This window comes from Podarcis melisellensis (assembly GCF_964234715.1).
Source record: "Podarcis melisellensis genome assembly, chromosome: 9".
Lineage (NCBI taxonomy): Eukaryota > Metazoa > Chordata > Lepidosauria > Squamata > Lacertidae > Podarcis > Podarcis melisellensis.
Genome location: NC_138541.1, coordinates 21,318,112 through 21,334,965, shown reverse-complemented (window position 1 = coordinate 21,334,965; position 16,854 = coordinate 21,318,112). Strand labels below are relative to the sequence as shown.

The 16,854-nt window shown below is 44.3% G+C and overlaps 2 protein-coding genes and 1 long non-coding RNA gene across 7 annotated transcripts in view; all 3 read left to right on the top strand.

Annotated features, from left to right (window-relative positions):
- The window catches only part of MANBA (mannosidase beta), a 204,695-nt gene that overhangs the window by 167,170 nt on the left and 20,671 nt on the right, over positions 1-16,854 (top strand). The gene's annotated exons all lie outside the window — the stretch shown is intronic.
- SLC39A8 (solute carrier family 39 member 8) overlaps positions 3,998-16,854 on the top strand; it is a 39,720-nt gene continuing 26,863 nt past the window's right edge. The window contains exons 1-2 of one of the 4 annotated variants that reach the window (XR_014171613.1): positions 3,998-4,168; positions 13,960-14,620. Coding sequence is in view for 2 of the 4 variants with exons in the window: in XM_081925115.1 (XP_081781241.1) it covers positions 14,357-14,620 (264 nt within the window). In the remaining 2 variants the exon portion in view is untranslated. Of the gene's footprint in view, positions 4,169-11,640; positions 11,932-13,959; positions 14,621-16,854 lie in introns of those variants that run through there. The other 3 variants (XM_081925115.1, XM_081925116.1, XM_081925117.1) reach the window with 3 other exon arrangements.
- Positions 6,040-7,774, top strand: LOC309377280. The gene is made up of 2 exons (XR_014171501.1): positions 6,040-6,431; positions 6,462-7,774. It is a non-coding gene; the product is annotated as an uncharacterized lncRNA (long non-coding RNA).

The window sequence follows — 16,854 nt, the reverse complement described above, 5'->3', positions numbered from 1 at the left end:
GGGGGAGGTTCAGGAAACAAGCACTCCCGGATTCTGCTAGTGATTGAGGCAGACATGAACTTTGGGGTTCTGCACTGTAAATAGTTTTGCACCTAAATAAAACCAGTAAAAGACAGGTCAGAGTCCTGCCTGGTTACTCGTGAGCAACCACCTTTGCCATCTGACAATGATATATGGCTTATTTGCAGATATCTACAACCTGAGCCTACGATGAAGGGGCTCACAGCATTAACATCCCAAAAGGGTCTTGTTTCTCCTATAGCTGCAGTCTTGGATTCAGACTCTTTCTCTGCCTTTCCACCCTGCAGCTTTTGTTCCAGCTCCTGGCTCACATAACTTGATTCTAGACTCAAGCTTTGTCCTTCTAACTACCTGTGAGTTGCCCACCCATTTGCCATCTCCCACAGAGCCCCTTAATCCCACTTAATGGCTCAACGCTCAGGTGATCACCTCATCAGGAAACTAGCCTGTCTTATATTGGAACATTTGCTGGATCCAGGGATTAGAGGTATTGGGCACCCAGCTTAACACACACACACAAACTCATAACACTATATTCTCATGTCTCTGTTGTTGCGGGGCTATTGTGGGAAAGGGGTTATTGTGCTGAACTAAGACTTGTGTCTTTGGGACAGTCACATTCTCCCAGCCTAACCTACCCCAAAGGGTGGTTGTATTGATGAAGCTGGTTACTAGCTCCCAGTTTCTTGTTCCCAGTTCATTTATTTACCATACTTGCATAGACGGCAGTCAACAGCATGTCCTCAAGGCAGCTTACAGAACAAAGAATAAAATGCAATATGAAAAGGACAATAAAAGGATTAAAATGGAAGAATCCAAACCATAAAAACACTCAGATGCAATATTAAAAAAAACCCCTACTTTGTAGGAACAGAAAAATAAAGCCCATAGTTGGAGATTACAACAACTAGAGGACACCATATTAATACCCTATTTAATGGTGTTTCCTGCTTGGCAGGGGATTGGACTCGATGGCCCTTGTGGTCTCTTCCAACTCTATGATTCTATGATTCTATGATTCTACCCCTAAGTATACACCACTAATATACATAGTAAGTAGGCTGCATAGACAGCATACATTTAAGGCACATTATTTCCCCAAAGAATTCCAGGTACAGGAGTTTATCCGTCCCAGAGCTACAATTCCCAGCACTTTCAACAAACTACAATTCCCAGGATTCTTTGAGGAAACAAATGTGCTTTAAATGTATGCAGCCGTATTGGGCATATATCAGTCGTATTAAATATACCCCCTCCCTCAAGAATCCTGGCTACTATGATTTACTAAGGGTGCTAGGAACTGTAATTATGTGAGGTGCAGACTACAGTTACCAGGGAAGGAATGTTTCTTAAATGTATGGTGTATACATGGCCTAAGACTCTTTAATGCAGGATAAAAGCAAACTATGCTCCAGATCTCTCAATCTCTCTCTCTCTCTTTCCCCCGTTCCCTCCCTTAAAAAAACCCTCTTCTATATGGATGGAAGAATTTGGGATTTTCCCTCACCAGATGTAACATCATTTCACTGAAAAGTAAACGAACTGAACTCAGATAGGTCCTAGCATGACTATGGCACTTCCAGCTTCTAGTAAATCTAATTATATTTTAACAAAGGTTAAGCCAAGTCAGCATTGGATCACTAACAGTCTAAGCACCCTGCAAAAGTAGGGGATAAAATTGTCTGCTTGCTGGCTGATTACTATGACATTATTTCCCACAATGCATCTCCCCCATGCGGGATGTTGAGGGACGTGACTCAGCCCTTTAAACTGTTTGTTCGTATCATCGTTTACACATATAATCAAGGTCGTTTACTTTATTAAATGGCATACCCGAGATTCAAGGGCTAAACATGGGTAGCTAACACTGCATAATGCAGTCACCATGACCAAACTCTTTTGTTCAAATGCTATAATCTTCATCATCTGTTCGCCAGGCAGCCTTAGGCAAGCCACTATTTCTCAGTCTCAGTCTCTCTCCCTGTCTCCACCCCTTCTTCTGCAAAACAGGGATAATAATATCTGCTTAACGTACAAGGTAGTTGTAAAGCTTACTGAGAGGCATATGTGAAGTGCTTGTTATACCCTAAAGTGTTATTCAGCAGGAACAATAATAAACACATTTAAAAGTCTAAAATGCAGAGGAATATGTTACGATTTTTTAAAATAAATGGCCGTGCTATACAAAGCAAAAACATAGGGGGACTCCAGTATGAGGAAAGGATCAGCAATCTACCTGAAATTGTCACATATTGTTTAGTGACCGTAAAGAATCACAGGGTTTCTTAGGAATGTGCTCCTCTCTTATCACAGTCACAGTTCAATCCTATGCATGCCTACCCAGAAGTACTATATTTAATAAGACTTACTCCCAGGTCAGTCTGAAGTAAAAGTGTGAGGAACCTCTTGCTGGACCCAGCCATCAGCCCCAGTTAGCACGACCCAATTGTCAGGGATGGTCCATTGGCATCCACCCAGACTCCCCGCCACTGTAATTGTAGGTTTTGGTTGCTACCCCATGCCCACTTATTGGAGTGCAGGCCATACTTGACGGGACTTATTTCTGAGTAGACAGGTACAGGAAGGCAATGCTACCCTACCTTCCAACCAGTACCAAATTTCAGTTCACTATATGGAGATACTTTCAGGCAGCAACTGCAGAATCATCTGTAGATTCAGTCAAAGGGACATCATTCTTAATTCCCCCCAAACCTGGATGAAGATGCATCTGACGGGGAACTCTTTTACTCCAAAACCGATTGGCTGTTTGAATCAACCTGGCAAAGTAGTTTTTCTACATGTAATGAAGACATGGAATTTGCTTTACTACTAGGTGGCCGGAAGCAAAAGAGGAACATGGAAAGGCGCCATTGGTCCATCTAGCTCAGTATTGTCTACTCTGATTGGTGGGTTTCAGGCAGGATTCTTTTGAGGCCTGTCAGGCCCCACCCTGGGCCATGTTGTGAATGGCAGGAGCAGGGCCCTCAGGCACTCATGCAAGGGAGTCCTCTGCTCTTGTTTGTGTAGCTGGTGATGACCATTAGCTCAGATGGCTTTATCTGGGATTTAAAGACATTCAAAGAGGAGATCTATTAAAAAACAGTTAAAAACACAAAAGCAGCAAATACATTTAAAACAAAATCCTAACAAGTTTGGGGGGGGGAACCCTTTTATTCAGTTGTGAAAGACCCATTTATTTGGTTTGGAAAGCTTATCAGAACAAAAATGTCGTCAACTCTTTCTGGAAAGTGCAGATAAGCAGACTGCTATTTCATAGAACGGGGCAGCTGCACCCAAAGACCTGCTCTGAATTACTGTGGAGCAGGCTTCTGAGATATTTGGAACTCCAACTTGCTCAAGGGGGCAGAAGTGGTTCTCCCTTTCTTCATTTTAACCCTGCAACAACTCTCTGAGGGACGTTCAGCTGGGAAGCAGCAACTAGGTCACCTACAACTTCTTGGCTCTGTGTGGAGTTGAATCCTGATCTCCCCAACTCAACACTCTTCACTGCTGCAGCATAGTGACTCTTCTCCGTCATTAGTCATCATGGCTTTTGGAGCTTCTACATACCAGCAGTTGGAGAATAAACCTGTTTGCCTTGTTGTTAAATGAGTGGCATTTGCTTGCAGTTTCTTCATTTAGTGAAATCAGAGGTGGGAAACTTGGCGAGTAAAACCACAAGCTATGTGTGATCATTATGTGAGGCACAGAAATGTCTGCTTATGTGAATTTGGTATGTAGCACATCATAATCCTTAAGGGATGCTCCATTCCTGGTTTTTAGAGGAGCACATGCTGTTCTTCTGTTTGAGAAAGCAAGAACCCTGAAACAACCTGTGCTAGTGTTCAACTAGCTTTTTTTTTTATCAGAGAAGTAAATCGCTGCTATTAATGCATGCCTTGTAGTTCTGGTTTTGCCAGCTCATTAACCATGCATGCAAGCGTCATATGGTGTAATATCTTTGCTGTCAACCATTCCTTCTGCCATACATACCAGGGCAGGCAGATCAAGAGGCCAGCAGCTTTTGATGCTACTCCTGAAAAATAAGTGTGACAATTACAACAAAATGCTCACACTGCAGGACTAGAGAAATGCACATCTTCTGCCTTGATTTCAACAGGTGCAGGTTTCCTCTCATCTGGAACAGGTACATCATCATCATCATCATTATTACCAAACCATTAAATGCTTGCAGTGGCAGGCAATGCTTACAATACAGCCATTTTAAAATGCTATTTTATTAGTAGAAGACATTCCAAATTAAAAAACAAAAACCGTTCAGAGTATATATTTTATTTCTGCTATCAAGGTGACCCCAAAGGATCAAAATTTACAATATGCACACAATACTATTTAAGAATTGTGGAATGTTTAACCAAGCTGGTATTTCCTTAAATACAAAATTGAAAGTTTGTTAATCTGTAGATTTAATGTGGCATTTTTGTTGTCAGATAAGGTTTCATATTGCTTGCCTGTTGTTATCATACTTGTTTTTATCTCATGTCAGCTACGCTGATCTTGCTTTTTGGGAGAAAAGTGTACTACAGATAAAGAATGAAGACAATAATATGCTGACATACACCAATCTTTGGGAGGTGTGTAATGGGTTTTCCATTTATCCTGCACATGTAAAGCTCTCCCAAAGATATTGTCTTTTTTATTTTCACATAAATGCTGTTTTGACTTCAGTGGACTGTTTTATGCTGTGAAAGTGTGTGTGTGTGTAAAGTTAAAAATAATAGCTGGCCAGTTATGTGTGTGGGATATATATATATATATATATATATATATATATATATAGAGAGAGAGAGAGAGAGAGAGAGAGAGAGAGAGAGAGACAGACAGACAGACAGACAGACAGACAGTAGTGGTTAAGAGCAGTGGTCTCGTAATCTGGTGAACCGGGTTCGATTCCCTGCTCCTCCACATGCAGCTGCTGGGTGACCTTGGGCTAGTCATACTTCTCTGAAGTGTCTCAGCCTCACTCACCTCACAGAGTGTTTGTTGTGGGGGAGGAAGGGAAGGAGATTGTTAGCCACTTTAAGATTCCTTAGGGTAGTGATAAAGCGGGATATCAAATTCAAACTCCTCCTCCTCCTCCTCCTCCTCCTCCTCCTCCTCCTCCTCCTCCTTCTTCTGAACAGGGGTGTGTGAATGTAGCAGTATTTGAATATTGGATAGACACAGGAGTATTGCTTAAAAATGCACATGCAGAACATTCTCCACGCATCTTTTTTAAAATTGCAAAAAGATAGCTGTGTTTGCCTATTTTAGCAAAAACAATTCAGAATCCTGTGACACCTTGATGACTAATCCATTTACTGTGGATAAACTGCCATAGGTCAGAGTTCATGATGCATGAAGTGGTCCCTGAGTACAGAAAGAGAGAGAGAAAAAGAAAAAAGGCCATTTCACATAGGAAGGTCCAGAGGTCAAACACTGCAGGAGATAGCTGTAGCAGGGCATCTTGGCTCGTTGCAGATCACAAATGAATGCAGAATCCAATGGCACAAACAAGATGCAGTCAGTGTGGGCATGTGACTTAGTCCTAACTAACTGGAAACTGTAGATGATAAACAGACATTGCAAAACCAAGTTCTTCTGAAGCATATCCTTTTGGGAAAGTGAAATATCCGCCCCCTCCTCTTTCCCCATTGTTATTGCTCAAGAAATAGGATGGAATAGTGAGCACAGTTGAAAACTCAGCACAACAACTAGATTTATAAACTGACTGCCTATTGCACTAGAAACCAGCATTGGCTTCCAGATGTTGGCCTAAGGTCTAGTCGAGATACCAATGTGTGGGCTGTACCATTTTAGACAGAAGGTAGGGCTACACATGATGGAATGCTTCACTATGGGGGGGAAATATAGATATTCTGGCAACATAGAAACTCACATATTATGGAGGAAGCTAGGCTAGCATCTTCTGTCTAAAATCTAGTTTTGTATATGAATTGATATTTTTAAAGATGTGTGGGACTCTGCATTCAGTTGGGTGAGACAAAAGTGAGGTTTTTGATACAAGCATTCAGTGAGCGGGGCCTCAGTCTAGTCAATGAATATCCACCCTCAGCTATAAAGATCTGCTGCATTCTCCAGGACACTGCTGAGACAACTTTCATGCCTTGCCTCAGCTGCAGGATGACTAACTATGGTCCTGAAAATCACACCTTGGTCCCTCTCCAAGGTGCTGATCTTACCTTGAGCTTCCTCCCTCTCTGTCTGGTGCAAACTACTTGCCTCCCCTTGCTTGGGCGATCATCTATCCTTAGTAGTGCACATCCCCATGGATCTGGACAAAGAGACTGAAGTTAGAAATAAATTAGGTTCCCAAATTTATTTTATCTATTGGGAGACACTTCTAAGTTCTTATTCACTTTTCAAAATACAAGTATTTCTCCAGAGAGGTACACACATTTAACCTTGTTGTTGTTTAGTCGTATATAAACCTAGAGAATTTTAAAACAACTATCAAAATTCACAATGCTAGGATATAAAGAGAAGGTCAACCATTTGTCTTAAGCCAGAAATTTGATTAAAAAATGTAAAACAACACACAGTAAAGGAACAATTAATTAAAAGCAGACCAAAATAATACCAATGATGAAAAGTCTTCAGGCCCCACCTAAAAGAGAACAAAGGGGAAGCCAAGTGTCCCTGTTGGAGGAGAGTGTTCCATAAATGTTTGATATGACAATGTTTGAATCCAACAAATTTATTCTAATGTCCTTGAGGATGGAGCGTGCTCTTTAATTAATTCTCATTTATTACTGGAGATATTTTGGACCAGTTTCCATGAACCCTGCTCCAGAAACGTGACTTCATGTGTTTTTGAATGCACCTTTTAAGCATTTTCTATTGTAAATGATTGATAGGGAGACGGAAGGGATTAGAATGTGGTAGCATGTGTTTTGATGGTGTTGGTAGTGATGGGGAAGGCAAAGCTCAAACCTGCTAATTTTCAATCCACCTTAAGTCCCTTTGAAATTTATCACACCAAATCAATGTGCAATTGTCATGTCCAGGAACATGACTCTCTATCAGAAGGCTTGGAGAGCTAGTTTTATGATACAGATCAGAATGAATTCTTGAAATAACTACATACTTTGGGGGTTCATGTGCACCATGCAGTGAACAATGGGAGAATCATTTAGGTTGTGGTGCTCCACCTGTGAAATCACCTATCCTATGATATCAAGTAGGCACCTGACCCCTCAGACTGATTACTTTCCCCAGATCAGGAAGACATCCTTTTGCAAGAATATCTGATGCCAGATGATCGACATGTGGGGGACCACTTGGTGCTGTGGAGTTTTGGATCCAGCCTATTGGTTGGATCTACTTTCCCACCCCTGTTCCCAAGTAGACCCTTGCTGTTGAAGAGACCCTGGGGACAGAGCCTTCTGACACCCAAATCTGCCGGAGAGTTTTGTAGTTCTCTGTTTCTTTTTCCTTTGGAGTCCTATGTCTGGGACGTTTGTTAATGTCCAGAGATTGTATACTCATGGGGGTGGTATATGATAGATAGAAGACCGTCGTTGAAAGACAGGGAAATGTTGGTCTCCCAGGGTGAGAGGCTGGAAGGGGAAAGGAAAGATGCCAGGTGAAAGCTGGGTGCTATCGTCTGTGGCTGTCGAGGACTAAGAATTACTTTTAAGAGAGGACTCCATTTTCTACTTATTTGTATTTTCTGTAGCCACTATTTTATTGTATTATTAAAAATAAAAATAAAAATCCCATTACTCAGAAAGCTTTGTAGTTCTACAGTAGAAAAATAAATATTGGACTGGATGTTTAATTCATAGTTCTGTCTAATGCAACTGGATAAATTTTGCTAACAGTGCTGCCATTTGTGAAAGACTAAGAGGACATACCAAATCAGGAACATAGACAAGGATGCTATTGTCTCTCTTAAAACCAGAATGGACTCCAGACTCTGCTCAAATATAAGTAAGTCCACTGCCATCTATTGACTAAGCTATATAATGGCAGTATCCACATATCATCTCGCACATGATTTGTTTTTTGCTTTTTTTGTTTTTTAAAGAGCCAGCAAATAAATCAGGGCCACTGAAACATTTTTACTCACTCATCTCTAAATCTCAAAAAATTCTGAACAATTCAGTTGGAGCAAGTGTCAGTCCAAGAAGCAACATAGCTGGCAGGTATTTTTCCTCTGTTCAAAGCCTTTCTTTCCATAATATCTTGTGGCAAAGCATTCTTCAGACTAATCCAGCCCTCTATTAGCACAAATGCTTCTGGTTAATAAGTGCTCACTCCAGCAAAACAAAAATGCCTTTCAGTGCCAGGAAAGGAGAAGGAGTAATGAACACATGCTGGAGTTGGCAGTTACAAAACAACAAGCACTGTCAAAATAATAAATCAAGGGGCCTGAGCTAGGAGCTCTGCTCTGATAACGTGGCTATCTATTCATCAGCCCCCCACCCCAAAGAGGCCTCCCACAATCTGATATTCTCTACTCATTGCAACTATGCCTAACTGCAGACACATAATTCAGGAAGTTATGAGGAACCTTTTTTCATCTTGAGGGTCATAGTCCCTTAGGTGCAACCTTCTGGGGTCTGCATACTTCTGGTAGGTGCAGCCAGAGGCAAAAGTGGGAAGGGTAATGGGTGTGACTCTTTACCTTTGTACAAACTCACATTCCAGCCACAGAAGAACCAGGGTCCTACACACACACACACACACACACACACTATTTCAGCAAGCAAGAGGTGGGTTCATTGGCTAGCTTAGTTAGATGGGACCATTGCAGAGCCTGAGAGTGCTATGGGCCATATTTACTGCTGGGAAGATGTTAAAATGTGCAATACTTAATGCTCGTCACATGGGACTGCTGCATAGAAATCTCGACTTTCCTGTTTCTAGTCCTGGCAGACAATATTCTGGCAAGCCTAATACTGGCTCTGACATTAGGCCTGTATACTGTAATGGAACGATACAGGTTTAAATCTCAGTAGACTCAGAAATATTTGCCTCGATGGCCCACAAAGCATTGAAGCCCGAGTTATAATTAAGCTTTTTAGGTAGCCCCAACTAACAGAGTGATTTCACATGTTAAATACTGGTTTCCCCATAGAAGACCCTAGTTTCGATGGTGCATAGATCTTGCATTTGTGAACTCAAAGTGGCTCATTCCATAGTATCCCGATGTTGATGGTGACCCCCAAACTCACATTGCTCGTGGCAAACTCACATTGGTCAAGAAAGCAGTGAATCAGCCTTGTGGAATGCCAGTCTCACTTGTCCCAAGAGACATTGTTTACATTCACTGTAGACTCCACCGGGAAGAGGGGAACTCCCCTGATAATTTATGCTGGGCATGGCCATCATTAAAATGCTCTTTGGTTAGTGGAATGATCATATAAACTGCTTGTGCAACAGGCGGCTAAACCTACATGACCCCCTAGATCTTATTTGCCATTCTCTCCTTTTCAAATAACTTACAGCTTAATAAAAAACAAACTTAACCATTAGGGAGAGAGGAGAGAGAGCATCCATCCTTGAGGTTAAACTTTGGCTAGCCCCCAAAATGGAGAAGGATTTTCATTCTGCAGCGGATTGGAAAGAGAAAATAATTCCCCCTGGAATTGCCGAAGAATTGAACGTTTCAGCATTATGCAAATACAGGCCGCACATCTAAAAACAGCAAATAGCCTTGTTTATTTAATGAAACTCAAAAACAGCTTTCAGAGTCAGTTGCTGACCAAATGTGGGATAGTGAAAGTTATCTGTTAGGGAAATAATAGCGTTTTTTAATTATTATTAAGGACTACTGAATGACCCGTCATATGCAGAAAATAAGAGGGGTTCACATGTTCCCTTACCGTGGCAAAGTCCAGTCTCCCAACACGTTGACAAGTGGGCCCACAATGTCAAAATATTTATAACTGAATCAGTGTGTTCCTGCAGTGTCAACAGTATCCCACTGTGCAGCAGTGTTGCAGTTCAGTTTACCTAGTCAACCAAAGAAGGAGGTTTTTTTTAAATCCATTTACAACAACAATTAATTAATGCAGCATGACGTGAGCACAATGTGACCATGAAACCTGATCCTGATAACCTTATGCAGCAATGCAAGAGGTGAAGCTTTTCCTGCCTTTTTATCTCCTTGCATGTAACGTCAGCTATATTTTTGCATGCTTGGTTACTGTTAAAGGGCACAGGAATAAGTGCGACAAACGGTATCAACCCCAATGCAAGGGGATCGTTTCGGTACCATGCATTGGAAGGAATGAAGAATCCAATGCCTCTGGATTTTGTTGGACCACAACTCCCATCATCCCTGATCGTTGCCTGTGATGGATATGGCTGATGGGAGTTGGATTCCATCTGAAAGGCCACAGGTTCCTCATCCCTGGTGTATGCCGACCCTATGCCATGTTACTTGGCACACCTGGAAATGATTCCCAACAGGAGTGGCAGTGGGAAGGACTACAAAAAGTGTGGTCTCTAGCATGCCACAGATCCACCCCTTGTGCTGAATGGGTGTGTATAGCATTTAGCACATGCCAATTTGTCTCTGAGGTTGCTTCACCACTTCTCTAGCTCTACTCAACCCATAACCTTGCTCAATCCATTTGCAGCTGCAATAGCTGGATTCATACAAAGTGCTCCTTCCTTGATTGAGATGAGGCTGAAAATCGCCATGCAATGGTAGGCTCTGCCCTGATAGCATATCAGATCATTTCCAAGAATTGTGAAGATAATGTCCAGAAAAATCAGTCCTACCAGGGGTGCTAAATTGAATAAAATATTGTGGGGAAGCAAGGTAAGTCCCCACACTGATCACAAGACACAAACACCATTTGAATGCCAATGCTCATCAACTTTGTGGGAGCCCAGTGCCCTCAAATATTTTATTAGGGGAACTGAAGGGACCTCAGCCCCTAGGAGTTGACTCCTATGAGTCCTACAGTACAAGAGATCTGCCTGTTTTCATAGTTTTCCCCACAGGCTGTCCCTCTGCCTTCCAGCAGCAAACTCACTAGGCCCTGGAAACAGCTGAATGGGGAATTATACATTGCACAAAAAGACATATAAGGAAGCTTCGTGTCTGGAACCCGTAAGTGGGCTTGCAATGGGTGGCAGGTGGGGGGAAAGATTAAGGACATGAGGAGAGCCTGCTGGATCTGGGTTCCAACCAGTGATCAGCCAGATGGATCTGGGAAGGCCAGAAGCAGGAGCACCATTGATTCTTTTCACAAAAACTACAGTGGCTGCAGTTTCCCCCATGCAGATTCTCTCCTTTAAATGACTGGTTCAAGAATGATCTAAGGGCAGCTCATTGAAACAAGGGAGAAGGGCATTTGCAGAGCTGCTGGCAGCTCAGCTGGTCTCTCAAAGAATGAGCACTTCTGTAGTGCAGTTCTTTGGCAAGCCTCTCACTCTGCCATTCCACCCCTTGATCCCCACCTTCATTCTCCAGGAACAGCTCAAAACAGGAACCTATCTATGTATAGAGGGACAGGTTCAGGGAAGCAAGGAATAAAGGACAGCATGTCCCCGGTGTTGTGTTGAAATGCTTTCCATATCCCTGCTTAGTCAGAAGGAATATTAGCTATTTCCCAACAGAGGCTGAAAGGCAGATCCACATGTATTGCTTACTTTGCAGTATGAGGAACTGGAGCAGCTGAATTGGCGGCAGGAATTTGTTTCTCTACCCAATTCGTTTTGGCTCTGTCTTTTGGAGGAAAGGAAGGCTAAAACCACCACTGGGAGGGGCCAGCCGTGGTTGGCTTTTGACCCGAGCAGTTGCACATGGCCGAGGCTATCTGGCAGTGCACAGTGACTGAACTGCAACCTGTGTCCCTCCTCAAAGCTTTATCTGTGCAAGAAGCATTGGCTATTCTGAAGGACCGCAGAAATAATCAGCGACAGCAAGAGGTAAGCAGAGAAGCGGCGTGCTTCCCCCCCAACCCACCCCCAGCATATGAAAACAAGATAGTGGGAGAACGTATTGTGAAAGGCGGTGTGAAACAAGACAAGCATGGGCAAATAGTTTGTGAAAGAGTAGTGGCTACCAGAATGGAGCAATAGGATGTGCAAATGTGTGAGGCTATTCTCAGGATTTCCCTTTGGTAAATACCTTGCATGTGGCAAGCTTCTGTTTGACCCTTCCAGGTGAGAAGCTATTGAGTAACCTGAGCATGCGGGATTTCCCCAACTGATTGGTAGGAAGAACAACTCGATAAGGAAAAATAAATACTAGACGATGCACCATCACTTTTGCTGGCAATGCTCCTGTCCTTGTTGAATTTCTGCCTGTTGTGTAGCTGCTAACAAGGCAGGCAGAAACCCTGCCAGGGAAAGGGGTGTGATCCATGGTGGTCTCGAGAAGCTTAGTTGGTAGAGCACGAGACTCTTAATCTCAAGGTTGTGGGTTCGAGTCCCATGTTGGACAAAAGATTCTTGCATTGCAGGGGGCTTCAAGCAGATGTTCCTTGTGGTCTCTTCCGACTTTCCGATTCTATGATATAGTTTGAGAGCACGACTGCAGCATAATCCTATGCGTATTTACTCATCGTGTCTCGCTTTAGCCCTAAAACAAAACGACAGAGAACAATGCTTGTAAAGGTGGGCACATGAAATGACATGGGTGAGTTTCTGAATGCTGACACAGCCTGTTTACCCAAGATGGGGCTGTGTGTACTGTGCAACAATAACGGATTGGGGGCGTCTCTCATGTTGACAACTGGGACATAGGCTGCATACGGCCGCTGTGAAATTTGTAGGGATCAGCACACCTGGAATAAAGCAAAACAAAACATCCACACATCCATGCCCTAATGACATTATTTAGAAAGTTGATAAACCCGGCCCCAGCGAGATCAGCAATGACCCTGCTGTTTTCCTGGGCAAATCTCTCATATCTGCATGCTCAGATGTTGACATTTCTGAGCCACAGCCAAGCCCTAGCAAACTATTGTTTACCATCTGAAATTGCAAAGCGCATGCTGTGCCCCCTCTCCCTTGTTAACTCTTCGGTGTGTTTCACATTTCTGAAAAGGAAAGTTTTTATGCATCCAGTTAGTGCTTCAGCAAGCAAGGGTAGTGGCGGGCCTGGAATTCTCCCCCTTGAAAGTACAGTAATTTAGAATTGCTTGCATGGGAAAGAGAAGGGATAAAGGGATGGTTTAAAGCAGAAGTGGGGAACTTCAGACTTGGGGTTCAAATGTGACCCTTTGTTCCCAGGTCACATCCATGACAGGCCCTTTCTCATGCTTTATTTATTTAAATTTATACCCTGCTTGATTGTAAAAAAAAAAATAGCACTTCAAAGTGGTTTACAAAACATAAAACAGTAACTGATGGAGGAACCTGAGCACCTTCTCTGTGAACAAGGGCAAACAGAATTGACTGGCATTGCAATTCAATAATAGTGCTGCTTTATTCTTCACTGGCCTGGCCACATCTGGACCCCACATTTTAAGACTAAGACTGACAAATGGGAGCGGGTCCAAAGGTGGGAGATCATGATGGTGAGGGAGGTCTGGAAGAAACCCAGCCCTATGAGGAACAGTTGAGAGAGATGGGCATGTTTAGCCAGAAGGAGAGAAGAGGGGAAGGGTGCGGTTGTGGTTGAAGATAGTAAGATGGTACAACTATTGCACTAACTATTCATATTGATTTTTTTTAATGTGTTGCTGTTGCCTCTTTTACTGTATTTCATTCTCTTACAATCTGAAATCCATGGAATTCAATTTTAATATAATAAAATGCAATGCTGAAGGATCAAAGAAGCAATTTCTTAATGGATCAATGTATGTGTGTGTACACGTGTGTGTGCACATGTGCTTGTGTGTGTGTGTCTATATAAAATCTCCTAGCAAAAACTGGGAAACTCCATTCCTGTATGATTTCAGCTGCCTTCTCAACCTTCCCTGCCCCTATGTTCTGTCCTCTATCACGCAGGAGGAGCTGAATGCATCTCTGCCGTCCCGTTGTCCCGTCCGCTTCTGCTGCGGAAGAAACTTCCCTCTCCGTCTCTTTTGGCTTCGCTCCTGCCCTCCCGCCCCCCTTCCATCGATCCTGGATTAGGAAAGGTCCGAGGGAGCGCCCCAAACCCTGCCCTTGCCCAGGAGGGGAGGGGAGCGACGAAGGAAGACCCGTCACCAGCAGCCGCGCAGGACGCAGTGCGCCCGAGGGAGGCTGAGGCTGCGGACAGGACCTCCTCGTTGGCTCCCGCCGGCAAGGGAAGGCAAGGCAAGGCGCGTGCGCGCCGTCGGCGAAACCTTAACCCTTCGCGCTCCCTCCGTGCCGCTTCTGCTGAGCAGCTGAGCCAAGAGCAGCTGCTGCGTCGTCGTCTGCGATGTCTCTCGTGTCTCGGACGCTCCTGGCCGCCGCGCTCGCTTTGGCACTGGCCAGCTTGGCTCCGGCCAGGGCGCAAGGATCGACGCCAGCCGCCTCGCCGGCGGGGCCGCCCTTCGCCCGGGATGTCCTGGCGCTGTTCGGGGGCAACCGGAGCCTCTCGGCCGGGCAGCTCGAGCAAATGCTGCAGAAGATGGGAGCCGCGCACCGGCTGGAGGAGTCGCTGGCCGGACAGCTGGACCTGCACGTCCTGCGCTACAACCAGGTACAGTCCAGTCCCGATCAGGCTGCCTCGGCAAAGTCCTTCGCCGCCCCGTCTCCTGGATTCTCCCCACAAGTTGTTACAGAGGGGAAACTGAGGCGGAGACAGGAGGACCGGGTCGGATCTTTCTGCAGAGACTTGAAGCCTCCTCGCCCAGGGACGGGTCGCGGGGGAGGGCTGCAACTTGCGGTTGTTTCCACATAATTCTGATCATCGCCTTTTAACTCATTGATTGTGTGCGTTTTCGAAAATTCGTCCGTCGATGGTTTGAGCTTGGTGCTGATAGCGTCAAGGTTGCAGGTTGGAGCCTTATATGGGAGAGCTGGGGGCTGGACTACATGATCCTTGGGGTCCCTTCCAACTTTATGTTTCTATGCAGAAAGCCCCAAGTTCAGTCCACTGCATCGCCAGGTAAGGCTGGGAAAATCTCTGCCTGAAACTCTTAGTGTGGATGGTATTGAGTTAATGGCCTAATAGTCTGAGTAGGTGAAAGGCAGCTTCTGATGCACACAGCATAATTGCCATGGCCAATAATGTTTTCATTTGGGTTCGCTCTGCCCTCTCTGCCCTCTCACCCAGGTACAACCATTTACTTGTCAAATTACCACACATTCATGCATCTGAAGAAAGAATAGTAATAATTTTATTATTTATACCCAACCCATCTGACTCTAGTCTACAAAAGCCATAAGAGATTTGTTTGTCTTTTAGGTACGACAAGGTGCTATAGTCCAACTCGAAGAGTTTTCAAGGAAATTAGGCAAAATTATTCAGAATAAGGCTAGGACCCTTGACAAGGATGTAGTTCCTCCAGGATCATGGGCAGTCTATCTGTGAATACTAGTTCCTGGGAAACTTAGTGGGAAGCTATGCCTCAATAAAGATGTGGACGCAGTGTGTGGCAGCAGGTGTGAGAAAGGCAAATTCCATGATAGGGATAATTGAAGAAAGAACTGGAGATAAAACTGCTGATATCATGATGCTGTTATACAGTTATGTGACCCATGCACTTTTGGAATATGTTCTGGTTAAAGGGTAAAGGGGCCCCTGACCATTAGGTCCAGTCATGACCGACTCTGGGGTTGTGGCACTCATCTTGCTTTATTGGCCAAGGGAGCTGGCGTACAGCTTCCGGGTCATGTGACCAGCATGACGAAGCCGCTTCTGGCGAATCAGAGCAGCGCACGGAAATGCCGTTTACCTTCCCGCCGGAGTGGTACCTATTCATCTACTTGCACTTTGACGTGCTTTCGAACTGCTAGGTTGGCAGGAGCAGGGACCGAGCAACGAGAGCTCACCCCATCATGGGAATTCGAACTACCAACCTTCTGATCGGCAAGCCCTAGGCTCTGTGGTTTAACCCACAGCGCCACCCCTATGTTCTGGTTACCTCATCTCAAAAACCTCATTGTGGAGTTGGGAAAAAAAATCAGAAAAGGGCAACCAGAATTATCGCTGGGATGGAGAAACTCCACTATCAGGAAAGATGACAGCATTGGGGACTTTTTTAGTTTAGAGAAAAGGCAAGTAAGTGGCAAAATGGTAGACGTGTGTACCATTAGGCATGGACAAAGTGGAGAAAGAAATGATTTTCTCCGTCTCTCATAATCCTGGAACTCAGCGACATCCAGTGAAGCTGAATGGTGGAAAGAAAGTACTTATTCACACATTGTGTAGCCGAACTACAGAATTCACTCCCAGAAGAGGCAGTGATGGCCAGCCAACTTGGATGGCTTTGCAAAGTGAAATTGAGCATTGAAGGAACATATCCTAAAAACAAATATGTACTGCACAATGCGGTGGGGAAACTTTGGCTTTGCAAATGTTACTAAAACTACAACTCTCATTGTCTCTGGCCATGCTTGCCAGGGCTGCTGGGAGTTGTAGTTCCACCATATTTGGAGGGTCAAAGGTTCCCCACACCTGTACTAAGCAAAACCATGGTTTTATCATCCACATGCAAATATGTGGGCTCCCAAGGAGGAGTTTGGAGCTGCTCCTCCCCAGGTCCTTTATCTCAGGGCAGCGCAGCAGCAAAGCCAAGGTTTGTTCTTGGCTGCAGCTTGTGATTAAGGAGGGGAGAGCTTCACCTCAATTCCTGGTTGGGACAAGCCAAACCTTGGCATAGTTGCTGCACTGAGTTAAAAGGGCTTTGGAGGAGCAAACTGGGTATGATCTCCTTCTCGGGAGCCCACCTGCTTTTGCAAAGCCATAGTTTTGCTTACTATGACTTGCAG